We start from the raw sequence: 13,139 nt of genomic DNA, 5'->3' as shown, positions 1-13,139 counted from the left end.
ATCTATAAATGAAAGAGCGACAAAGTGTCCATTAAAGTTGTATATAGAAGAGTAGTTATTTTGTCTTTTAAATGTAATTTATTCCTTGCATTTAGGTGGCTTTAATTCTTATATTAAAAATTGTAAGCAGTTGAACATCTCAGCCAAAAGAACGGGCCTCAATCATGCTAGAACCGCCGTAGGCTGTTAGTCACCTAATTTTATTCTTTGTAATGTGTTTGTCTCCTAAAAATACTGTCTTTAGTGCCAAACATTTAGATTTAAAAGAGACTATGACTGTGTATTCAAAACTAGTGAGCCACCTATATAGACAGCAAACAAACCAATGAGGGCAAAAAAACGCTGTCTAGGTTAGAAGCTCCCTTGGTATTGGATACACTTGGTGTGACATTCCTCTCTCTTGGGAACTAATCAGTTGGCATGGCTTGACAGAGGTTTTCTTTATTTTCTTGTCGGCATCCAATCTGTTTTTCCATCAGTGCTCTATGTTGCTCACAAGGAGCTTCTCACCACGGAAGCTACGACTGTCGCCCATACATGAAGAACTGGAAATCACCCACTACAGTCAGCACCTTGTTTTGGTTGTCTGCTTCATGTGATCACAGATTGCAGTGTTCAGTTTCATAACGCTATACATTTGGGTGAGATATACGGTATGGCCCTGCTAGATCCTGCTTTTTAGTTGATTCAGATCATCTCTTTGAACTGCAGACACACAAACAGAATTAGGATTGATTGATTCCCAGCACCTCCACACTCATTTTACCTTAAGTGCTATAGACTCCTCGATATCCACACTGTTGAGTATAGTGGTTTGAAATGAGACGCAGTAGGCGGGTTGTTTGCATGTGGCGTGAGAGTGGTGGTAACCATGGTTGTGAAAGCTGACAGGAAGTGATATCAGCACCAGACACCCTGTCTTGCACCTGCATAAAAACTCCCCATTGTATTTAACAGAGCAAATGGCCACCATATAACGCTGGCGGGCAAAAAATAAGCAGAACTTTACCTGTCTGCAGTGGTTGTAATATGATGTCACACTCTGCACACTCGTTCTTTCAGGTTGCAAACTATTTAAATTTATTCATATTTAAAATATTGAAATAATTTAAATTGATCATGTAAATCTGCAATCTACTCCACTTTACTGAAACGCTGCTCCTAATGTGTTATACTTTTTTTCTTTAAATTGAGCTAAGGGTTCACAACATGACGTATGGATCTTCTATTGGTCACACGTCCTAACGTGATACAAATTTGCAGGGCAGAGTTCAACAGACTTGAACTTTGGGATGCAGTGAAATTTGTGTGAGCGTTAAGTCCCAAAGTTGTATTTGACCAAGAGTGTTAGTGTGCACCGCTAGATCAGAGTTAAATAATTGGGAAAATGGTGGAAGCTGGCAACCTATTTGCTTTCAAAACTCCCTCATATGGACTTGCATATGTACACTGACAAATAAAAACCTTGATAGTTGTGTAAATTTGAAAATGAAGCAACGTGGGTCTATCGCTGAACCCCGCACCATATGGATGAAATATGGATTTAAAGTGTGCCGAGTATGTGTGCACGTGGGTGTTCACATGTCCCTGTGTAATTCCACACATTCCATCTGGCTAATCGGGCCCTTTTAAGTCTGTTAATATCTTCACCAGCTCATCACATTGTCTTAATAACAGCTGATTCTTTTGGACTGACCCCTGCACCCTGTGACATGCATCAGCAGCTAAATTTGCCCCAATTGTGGTCGAAGTCAGATATGCAGGAAATATGCATTCCTGCCTTCAGGACACTTCTTCTTCCTCTTCTATTGTAATGCACTGTGTTTTTATGAGGAACACTGAATGGCTGTTAAGCAGCTTTTGTGAGGGTGTTTATAAAGAGTCCTCTTAAATCAGTTGGACTGTATACAGAGCCTTGATAAGTGTTCTCAGTGTAGGGAACAGTCGTTTAGGGTTTCATTAATTGTGAAGACCTGTTTGCTTCAGTGAATCAGTTTTCAGAGTCAGATCACAGATTTGTTTAGTCATCACTGAGAAGTATTGCCAAACATCCCTGTGCAGCTAAAATACTTAAAACTTGCTGTCTAATGATATTTTCAATTATGTTATGTAGATTGCCTCAAGTATGTTTATGGTTCCTATATGTAGCTCTCCTGACAGTTAAACTACTCAAGTTCTTCCTTTAAGGGTGTTCACACTGACAGCAATTAAATCACTGGAGGTTGTCGATTTCTAATCTTTCTAATTGATCAGCTGTGTCCTGTTGCATTAATTCTTCAGATATTAAAAGCAGGGAATGTGTTGTATCATTTATATCCATTACTTCTGTATTCTGAATCTTGCATTCGATGATGACACACACAAACCAGGATGAAGACGAGGGAGCTGACTTTGAGAGAAAAGCAAGCCATTTGGATGCTAAAAGAAAAGAGGAAGTCAGTTAGAGCTCTAGCAAAAACAAAGGGCATGGAGAAATCAAGAGTTTGGAAACCACCAGCGACACCAGCAACCAACAACGACCTGATCGGCTGAGAAAACAACAGTAGTTGATGACAGACAAACCATAAAAGCTGTGAAAATGAACCCTAAAAGACGTATCTGTAAAATCACCAACAACTTCCAGAAAGCTGGGGTGATGCTCTGACAATCTACTGTCCTCAGGAGACTTTGACACAGAATTACAGATGCTACACAACAAGATACAAACCTCTGACCAGCACCAAAAATAGAAAGGCAAGATTAGAGTTTGCAAAAAAGCACAAAGGTGAGCCAGAAGAGTTTTGGAACTGTGTTTATGGACCGATGAGACAAAGATGAACCTTTATCTAAGTGATGGGAAAGCAAAAATGTGGAGAAAAAAAGGGAACTGCAATGATCCCAAGCATACAGCCTCATCTGTAAAGCATGGTGGAGGTGGTGTCGTGGCATGCATGGCTGCCTCTGGAACAGGCCCTCTCAACTTTTCTGATGACTTAATGTATGATGACAGTAGCAGAATGAATTTGGAAGGGCACAAAACCATCTTGCCTACCAATATTCAAGAAAATGCCACCAGATTGATTGGGAAGTGCTTCATATTGCATCAGGACAATGACCCAAAACACCCTGCCAGTTCAGTCAAGGAATTTATAAGGGCAAAGAAATGGAAAGTCTTAGATTGCCCAAGTCAATCTCCTGATTTAAATCCGATTGAACATGAATTTCACCAGCTGGAGAGGAGAGTAAAGGCAGAAACTCCCCAAAACAAGCAACAATTGGAATTGGCTGCATTAAAGGCTGGGAAAAGCATTTCAAAGGATAAGACCAAGAGTCTGGTGATGTCTATGGGTCACAGACTCACTGCTGTGATTGTGCGCAAGGGATCTGCAATTAAATAATAGCTTTTAATCTTTTATATCTGCCTTATGTTAAACTGTCCCAATACTTATGCTCACATCAATGAGTGGGATGAACTCTAAAAGTGCTGTTTTTTTAATTTGGTAAAACATGTTGAAACGGCTAATAATAAAATGTGACATTCTGTAGTTTTGTCTCATATTCATCCTTTAATCATATTTGCAAATGTCTCGACTCCACAGCCAACAGAGAAATTTTGTCTTTACTGTTCCAATACTTATGGAGGGCACTGTATATATATAACACAGCGCAGATGCTACAGAACACGGTTAGCTGACTAGCTGTATAAGATTGTGTGCTACGCTAATATATAACTTCACAGGCATGGCTTGTACTTTTACATCCATAATATTATAAATTTACAGTTTATTGCTGGTCTGTTGTTTTACAGTGCTGTAATTTTTAAAGATTTAATATTATTTTAAGGTGAGCTTAAAGGGTACACTAATATGAAAATCACAGCTTCAGTGTGACATCAATAAGAAAAAGTATAATTTCATAGATATTGTTAATAATAGTTGTTCATTTTAAAATATGTATGAACTTAGTACATGACCTAGACTATTTATGTTGCAAAATTTTTTATAAATTTTAATAAATATTACTTGAAATTTATAAAAAATTGTTGCTGCTCCAATTAAGCTCAGTGTGCTCTCTTTAAGCTCTTCCACATTGAACGTCTATATAAATAAACATAAACAGACTTTACATATAAACTGTTGGTTGTCACTTTAAGTTAATCGATTTTCTATGGATTCAGTCAACTCAAATCTGCAAACTGGCTCTGATCTTTGGCAACTAGCATCAACTTTTCCAGACTGTAAATCTGTGGAAAATCGGGGCAAAAATCATGTAGTGTATTCCAGCCTTAAGAGACCAAGTTGACATCCATTTAAAAAGAGGTTTCATAATGAGGCTAGTTTCTGTGTTCATCCCCATGAATTCAATGTTTTATTGGTTTGTTTTATTTGATTTTTGAACGTGGACTAGTCTAGATGTTGCAATGTGCTTAAATGACACTTCATTATGAATAACTGATGGACTGAATGACTTGTTGTTTGATTCTGATTGAGTGTTCTGTTTTTATTTTGTGATTTTGTACCTTCAAAAAAAATATTTTACAATTATTCTTTAAAACTTTTCCTTAAAATAAACAAGATTTTTTAATAAAACATGATGTGAGCTTAATGGGAACAGGAGTGTGCTTAAAGGGTACAAAAATGTACCCATTAAGCACAGCCAGACTTTTTGAATTTAATGATGTATATCTTTATTGAAATGCTTTTGTCATTTAAAATAAAATTAAATATTTTTGTGTGAGAGATTAATATTTTATTTTAACAACTTTTTGTACTGAAACCAATATCTTGTACACTAAAAATGTCTCAATGTAGATTTTGGTGAGCTTAATAGGTACGTTTACCCTATACGTTTAATTTCATGATAAGTGTGCGATTAATCGCGATTAATCACACAAAAAGGGTGTGATTTTAACATTTTTAATCTATTGGCAGTAGGGCTGGGTATCGATTCAGATGTCCCGATTCGATTTCGATTTGCTAGCTCTCTGTTCGATTCTCGATGATTTTTTTTTTTATTACATTCAGTGAATATAGTTTTAATACAAAAGCTATTGATATTTCTAAAAAATGAACAGTAAACATCAGTTTACAAATGGTGAATTAATAAAAACGAATTTAAGAACCACAGGCCTGTATTTTAAACCTTTTTTTTTATTTTTTATTGTAGAGTCCTTTCTTAAACAATCATAGGGCCCTATAAAATGTTCTTAATTTGTCTGGTAATCAGATGAAGGCATAAAACAATAATTTAATTTATCCTAATCAAATGAAAATTAAACCCTTTTATTTTTTGGCAAACAAAGTAGGGATGCATCGATCCGATACTCCGGATCTGTATCGGCTCCGATACGGTCATTTTCTGCGGATCGGGTATCGGTCAGACGAGACTGATCCAAATCCGATATTGTGCGTATACTATTGTGTTATTGTTGAGCCCCACGAAAGGCGCAAAAACATTATAAAGCACCATAAAGTGTTCGTGAACTATATTTCAAGTGTTCTGAAGCTGTTCCATAGTTTAATCTGAGGTATAGATGAATATTTTAATCTTTAAATTCAAGTTCAGGTAAACTCTTCTCTCCGCCGCGGCTGTCTGTCATCCTCCATTCAGCGTTCAAACTGCATTGTCGCGTTCGGTTTCTACAGTCAAACTCTCTTCAAGAGTGCACAGTTACTGAGGTTTAAAACTGTTAAAAGAAAAAGCTTAATAAACTTACGCACAGATTTAATACACTACGTATCAATATCTCTTCCCTTCGTACTTTGAACGTTTCTATGCAGACTCAGAGGGCTGCACGCTGTGACTCCGTGTCGCTTCAAGCGCATCATTCTGCGCACGGGATGCGCTTTCTGCTGCTCTATATTGTAGCTTTACATATTATAATACTTTTGCTACATTTCACTGCTGGTTATACACTGTATAATTGTGTATGTGACAAATAAAAAATCTTGAATCTTGAATCTCAATGAAAGATTATTAACAGTCTTTCTTGTTCTGTCCTATCTATCATATATTGCTGCCTTCAGTACTGTGCTATAGATTTAAAAGAAATGTCTTTTAATTTTATAGTAGTCTATATATATATATATATATATATATATATATATATATATGTATATGTATATATGTATATATATGTGTATGTGTATATATGTGTATATGTATATATGTATATGTATTTGCTTGTTTTTTTCATGAATGTATTTTACAACAATTTAAAGAGCAATGTGTATAATTTCACCAGATTTATTCCTGCACTTATTCACTTTTAATTGTAAATAAAAATGTTTCACTAGGTTTTATACAATTATTGTGCACCCATGATTTTTCTAGAGTATCTTTTGCTGTATTATAAACCAAGTTTATAATAGTATTTTTTATAATAGTATATATAATATATATATTTTTTCATTTATTTTTCATTAAAATGATGTTATCTATATGTAGTAGATTGTGTTTAACACACGAAAGAGTAACACACACAGAAACACAGAAGTATAGAAATTCTACATCGATTTAAAAAAAACTGCGCTGGTATCGGATTGGATCGGTATCGGCAGATACTCAGAATTTTCAGGATCGGATCGGTTCTGAAAAAATGGTATCGTTGCATCCCTAAAACAAAGTGCTGCACAACAGATGTTTACTGTTAAAATTAAAAAGAAAACAAATGGGATTATTCCTTAGAATAAAGATTTATTAATATTTATTATTAGTAGTAGCATTGAGTCTTATGTTCTGACACAGTTTCTTAACGTTAAACTAAACTTTTATTTATGTATATAAAATGTATTTTTGTATATATGTGTGTGAATTTTATTCACATATCTTTATTTTTCGTTATTTGTGTGTTGTTGTCCCTGTGTACTGGAAGCTTCTGTCACCGAAAACAAATTCCTTGTATGTGCAATCACTTGCCAATAAAGCTCTTTCTGATTCTGATTTTGAAAAGTAACATACTGAATTAAATGTTACATTTTGAAGTGGAAATACTAAAATGGTATTTTCTTATAAAATGTACTGCAATAATTTTTGTAGTTTGGACTGACTTGACCCCTCACCTAGCTTTGTTTATTAGGCGGTCAATGAGTTAAACAAGGACATCACCTCAGCAACTGTTTAAACGTTGCGGAATGAGAGCCGATAGCTGATGGGAATTATGTTTAGCATGGGCTAGATTATGAAAAATCATCAGGCAAGTTATTTATATTCCTGTCTTTCTCGGGGCCTTTGCCTCATTTTAGAGACTGCAAAAGCCTGAAGCCTAGCAACCCTCAGAAAAAACACAGCGCTCCTGTGGTGGGGTATTCAGCACCCTCTTAGTCGGGTTCTTTGTTTTTGCCCTCACTTTCTTGTGAGTGTGTTCTCATTGAACTTCCTCCCTTGTGCTCATGGGTTTTTCCAGTCACCCTGGGGCCCAATGGAGCAGGAAGCCCCACAAGCTTATCATTTCCTCTGGCTCTGCCTGAGCCGCATGTATGGTAAACACACTCACACACACAGATCCTGACAAGCTTGTAGGGTGAATCCAAGCGTTGACATACTGACACAGATAACAGCGTGGATGTTAAACAGGTATTTGTAGAAACACGCACATCGGGGCCGCTCATGGTGTGCTTGTGTGTCCGTTCAGTGTGAAGTCTGTGTTTTGAGTCCTGAAGGGAACTGGCTAGCTATCCCATTTGGCCACCATTGCCTTTCTGCTAGCCAGTTGGCCCCAGTCATCATCCAATCAGCACATTCCTCCCCATGAATACACTGGGACAACTTTTGGCAGGCCACGCTGGGTGGGGTAATGTTCATATCCTGTGCGCTGACCCTTACACATACACACACACACTTGTATGAGACATCACAGCCGTCACAATAGACCAAAGTTTCTTTTCTCTCGAGTTTGTCTGTCAGCCAATCAGTTACAGTCAGGCATGATTCCTCAGTGCTTAAATAGACAGGTATGTGTAGACGAACAGATGAATGAAAGTGAGAAAGGGAGGGAAAGAATTGCTCTTTAGAGGAGAGCGAGTGGGCACAAAGCTCCCTCAGTGCTGGAGTGGCACTGCCAGTTTGTGTGGACCTGTTGTTGTGCGAACACAGACCCTGCTCTGTGTGTGTGTGTGTGTGTGACCCAGCTGCCCTCCCAGCATTACATCAGTCTCCCACATCACCCACACACACAATGAGACTCCAGTCAGCCATCCCTCCATATGCCCAGCACGCTGCCCGCATGCAAAAAGCAGCTTTACGCTCTCACACACACGTGTGTGTGTGTAGTGTTTTTAGCTGAGCTCTTTATTAGTGTGGTTTGAGACAAGCATCTCTATTACTGTTGCTGATACTTATGCTTAGGAATTTGATCAAATCCCTAAACTTTTGGCATCCTGTGCTCTATGCGTTTTGAACACTCACCATTATGCTGATCCAAACCCTTTCAATCTCTTTGTGGAAGGTTTTTTTTTTTTTTAAATGTTGTTTTGGACAACATATGCTTTCGTTGTATGGACAAATGTCAAATGATCATGTTTTAGTTCCACTGGAGTAAAAGTTGTATAGGTTTATAATAACATGAGGGTGAGGAAATGATTGAGAGAATTTATTTTGGGTGAACTGTTCCTTTGAATTGAAGGAAGAATTCAAGCCATATCTTGAATATCATAGTCTTGATAGGCCAGTAAGCAGGATTCAGAACACACTGCTAGCTCCATAGTAATGCCCATGTAACTACCTAGAACACCTGGCTTTTCTGCTATGTTGTTGACCTTATTAACAACATAGCAGCAACATAGTAATGCCCTGTCCACTACCTATAACACCATAGCAATTCTCAAAAAACTCTCCAGAACACCTTATTAAAGGGATAGCTCACCTAAACATAAAAATTCTGTTAATTACTCGCCCTGGTTTTCGTTCCAAACCCGTAAGACCTTCGTTCATCTTCGGAACACAAATTAAGATATTTTTGATGAAATTGGATAGTTATCTGACTCTGCATAGACAGCAACACAGCTGACATGTTCAAGGCCCAGATAGGTAGTAAAGACATGTTAAAATATTCCATGTGACATCAGTAGTTCATCTTTAATTTTATGAAGCTGCGACAATACATTTTGTGCGCAAAAATAATATTTAAAATGTTTGTAAAATGTTTGAATAAGGAATATTGTGTGTGAGTTGTCGCATACTGAGCAGAGGGGGCAGGAAAGGGCTGTTGTGTTTCTAGGCCACATTCTTAAGCAGAGAGAGAGTAACCAGGCATGAAGTCTGCGCTCAATGTGGCCCGTCCCTTCTCATACAACCACAGAAAGAGCCATCTCTCGCTCTCTCTCTCTCTTTCTCTCTCTCTCTCTCTCTCTCTCTCTTTTCTCTGCTTGCTTTTTTTCTCCCCTCTCATGGCTGAACTGGCCCACTTGGCCCCTCTGACCTACCTCCTTTTCACTTCCTTTGTCTGCGAAGTTCATGCTGACATGTTGCATGTTGATTTTTCAGCATAAACACCATCGTATGTAATCTTATCACCTGAAGCTGACAGCTGTCTCCTAGGCGGACCAGATCTGGTTTAGAAAATTACCGGGAGCCTGGTCGTATCCTCTGGAAAAACGACAGTCGTCAGCAGATCTGTCACTCCTGGTTTTGTTTAGCCCTGATTTGGCTGTGTAACATGCTTTGCCTCAAACTCGCCACAGGCCACGAGGTGTGAATCTCATCCAGCTGTGTGCCACTGGAGTTTAGAAGCTACTTGTTTGCCACAGCTTAGAGGAGACGCGTGTGTGTGAGTGAATATGGGTGAGAAGGGTGCTTTGTGTAAGTTTGAGGTGCTCTCAGATTGGACTTCGATGGTAATAAGCCAAAAATTACTTCAAGAGAAATTAGAAAATGAACAGAATCAAGGTAGATTCATGTGATGGTGACTCACATGGCTGTCCTTCTGTTTTTTTTTTTGCTTGTTCTATTTGTTTTTCCTTCATTTTACGGAACCGTTAGCCCACAAATGAACATTCTGTCATTATTTACTCACTCCTGTGTTGTTTTAAACCTTATGACTGGGACACACAAGGAGAAATGTTGAAAATGTACTGGCCACTGTTTACCTTTACAATGAAAGTGAATGGGGATCTGGGCTGCCAAGCTTCAAAAGAATTCAAAAGCACCACAGACATTTTAGAAAAGCAGTCAAAATGATTATACTTTATCTGAGGAACAGACTGAAAGTCATGCAATCCATATCCATTCAACCTTCAGGTCGTTGCTTGATCAATAATGAAGCAATTGGTTTGAATATATGTATAAGTGCAAATGAGATATGAAGGGAAGATAGGCCTAAGTGAATGTTGATTTTTGTTATTTAACTTCAGAAGAATTAAAATAGTCTCATGCAGTGTTATGGTTAATTAGACCTGTTACATTTTTTGTTAATTGAAATAAAGCAAAAATAAAATATATATTTAAAAAATGTAAATTTAATGGAATGGAATGTTTTGTTGACAAATAACAAAACAATGTCTAAAACTGAAATAACAAAGCAAAGTAGATTTATAAGCACACAAAATTATAAAACTTGAAGTATAGCCTATAAATGAAATGTACAAATCAACGCTAATTCAAAATCTTAATAAATACTATAATGGTAAAATATCAAGAAATAAATGAAAACAACTGAAAATATAAATTTTTTTATTAATTAAAAAAATTAAAATTAAATAAACAATTGAGCAATAATTAAATCTTGCTTCTATGGTGCTATTTTGCCATTTTGGAGCTTGACAGCTCCAGTCCCCTTGACAGGCTCTTTCTTTAGCATTTCTCCTTCTGTGTTCCACAGAAGAAAATCATTAAGATACGAGTTTACCATAAGTATGAGCAATAGTTGTGATGCTTTGCTTTTGCAGTAACCGCTAATTGTGAAATACATTGCAAGAAACTTGTTGTCTGTGTTGTCTGTTCACCAGTCGTCACAAAGCCAGAAAGCTCAGCTCATGTTTGTAGACGTGTGGCCCCATCACATCTCAAACAAAATATATTTGTCTTTTGTTCCTACAGGTGACATCACACAGAAGGGCTATGAAAAGAAACAAGCTAAAATTCTCGCACCGTTTGTACCACAGACCCAAAGTAAGTCTCGCTACATAGACTTCCTGTCTGCTAATTTTCCTTCTCTCTGTTTCTTCGTTTGCATGCCACATAATGCCATCGTCACACTGGTTGAGTCGTCAAATATAATGTAGAAGTATGACATCTGTGACATTGCATTAATTATGTTGCACTGTTTTAACCCAGTTCCATAAATATGTGTCTGAGATTTGTTTTTATTTTTTCTGTATTGTTTGCAAATGCATGGCTCCATGCTGCACCCTAATGGTGATCTGTAGAACTTCACTTGCTGAAGGCATTAATCTCTTCATTAAGGGACTGCACTTTAAAAATAAAATGAACACTTGAAATAGTATCGTGGCCAAAGCAGCCATTAGTAAACCACCATCTTATCTGGAAGCATTGAGTAATTTGATTATTTTCCGATCACGCCATCACACTTCTCAGGGTCTTTCTGGCCTGTTAATGTCCACACACACAAACACACACACATACATATAAGCTTCCTGTAAGCAGCAGCCCACTGGCAAGCATGAAAGAGGAACCGAAATGGGTGTTCACTATATTGGTGGGTTTTGACAGTTCAGTGACGTCATATTTGACGTCCTTGTTCTATTACACAAATCATTACATACTAGATTGCAGGGACAAGTTGTTTACACAATATAGGTTTGACCTTCAAATATCTCATTCGCTATATGTAGCCATATTTGTTGTGTAGATAAGTTTTCATTCGAAACACCCCGTAATATCAAATGTGCCAGTGTGTCTTCAAAGGTGCCATTTTACCACTTTGAAGTTAAAGTTCACCCCCTGCTGTCCACTTCTGCCCTGTCTGTGTCTAATTTCCATCCTTCATACTGTATATTAGGGCTGTCAAATTGGCTGAAAAACTAAATTCGAATTTTGTACTAAAATATTATTTGAATATAAGTATATTAATTATATCGAATTATATTATAATTTAAAAGGCATAATTTCTGTTAGGGTGGGAAAAAAGCTTTTGGCTTCTCTCCTGAGGCCACAAGAAGGTGCATCGAGCAAAATATTACCGTACTAGTGCATGTTTCTTCAAAGCATGTTTCTTTTTCCGCTATATTTTGAATGAGCAGCGCTGCATCTAGTGGGTTCAACTGGATAGACTAAAAAAAGCATGAAAATGCAACGACACCTACATCATCGCATCTTGTGTGCCACATATAAGGCTCCCTGACACACATTTAAAATTCGAATGTAGCGTTTTTGCATTCGAATGTGGATTTTTATTTTAAAATCAACGAATATTCGAAATTCAATTTTTTTTTGACAGCCCTACTGTATATATAACATAAATGTTATACCAAACATGTTTACAGCTTACTGTCATTATTTACTCACCTCACCATTATTTACTTACTCTGTGATCTTTATAGATGTGGATGTGAGCATCCAGCTAACCCCGGGCCTTTCTTCAGCCCCTACCTCTATCCCTAATGCCGTCCCCGTTGCTGCCCCACGGCAACACCGAGCTCACCGCAGCGGGGGAACACGAGATGACCGCTACCGGTCAGGTAAGCAAAATGAGTTTGCCAGTACACTACTGTTCAAAAATGTGGGTTTAGTAAAAATTTTGAAAGTGTTTTTGAAAGAAGTCTTAATATATTCTAAAATGCAATATATTTTTGGTGATTGCTGAATTTTCAGCAGCCATTACTCCAGTCTTAAAGGGATAGTTCACCCAAAAATTTTATTAATTACTCACCCTCATGTTGTTCCAAACCCATAAGATCTTTGTTGATCTTTGAAAAACAAAGTAAGATATTTTTGATGAAATCCGAGAGCTTTCTGACCCTTCATAGACGCTTCCAAGGGAACTAACACGTTCAAGTCCCAGAAAGGTAGTAAGGACATTGTTAAAATAGTCCAAGTTACATTTATAAAGCTACAATAATAAGTTTTGTGTGCAGAGAAAACAAAAATAACTACTTGATTCAATAATTTCTTCTCTAATGAGGATATCTTACGGGTTGGAAATTACATTAGGGTGAGTTATTAATAACAAAATTTAACAGCTATTTACGTTTCTACTAGGGTTG

At 37.3% G+C, this 13,139-nt stretch overlaps 1 protein-coding gene across 1 annotated transcript in view; it reads left to right on the top strand.

Moving 5' to 3' along the window:
• LOC306860542 (disco-interacting protein 2 homolog B-A-like) overlaps positions 1–13,139 on the top strand; it is a 52,436-nt gene that overhangs the window by 22,280 nt on the left and 17,017 nt on the right. Inside the window, exons 2-3 of the mRNA XM_079402279.1 lie at positions 11,014–11,085; positions 12,477–12,614. Coding sequence (XP_079258405.1) covers positions 11,014–11,085; positions 12,477–12,614 — 210 coding nt within the window. The remainder of the gene's footprint in view (positions 1–11,013; positions 11,086–12,476; positions 12,615–13,139) is intronic.

Source organism: Barbus barbus, assembly GCF_936440315.1.
Source record: "Barbus barbus genome assembly, chromosome: 41".
Classification (NCBI taxonomy): domain Eukaryota; kingdom Metazoa; phylum Chordata; class Actinopteri; order Cypriniformes; family Cyprinidae; genus Barbus; species Barbus barbus.
The sequence above is the reverse complement of the archived record's forward strand: the minus strand, read 5'-3'. Positions and strand labels throughout refer to the sequence as shown.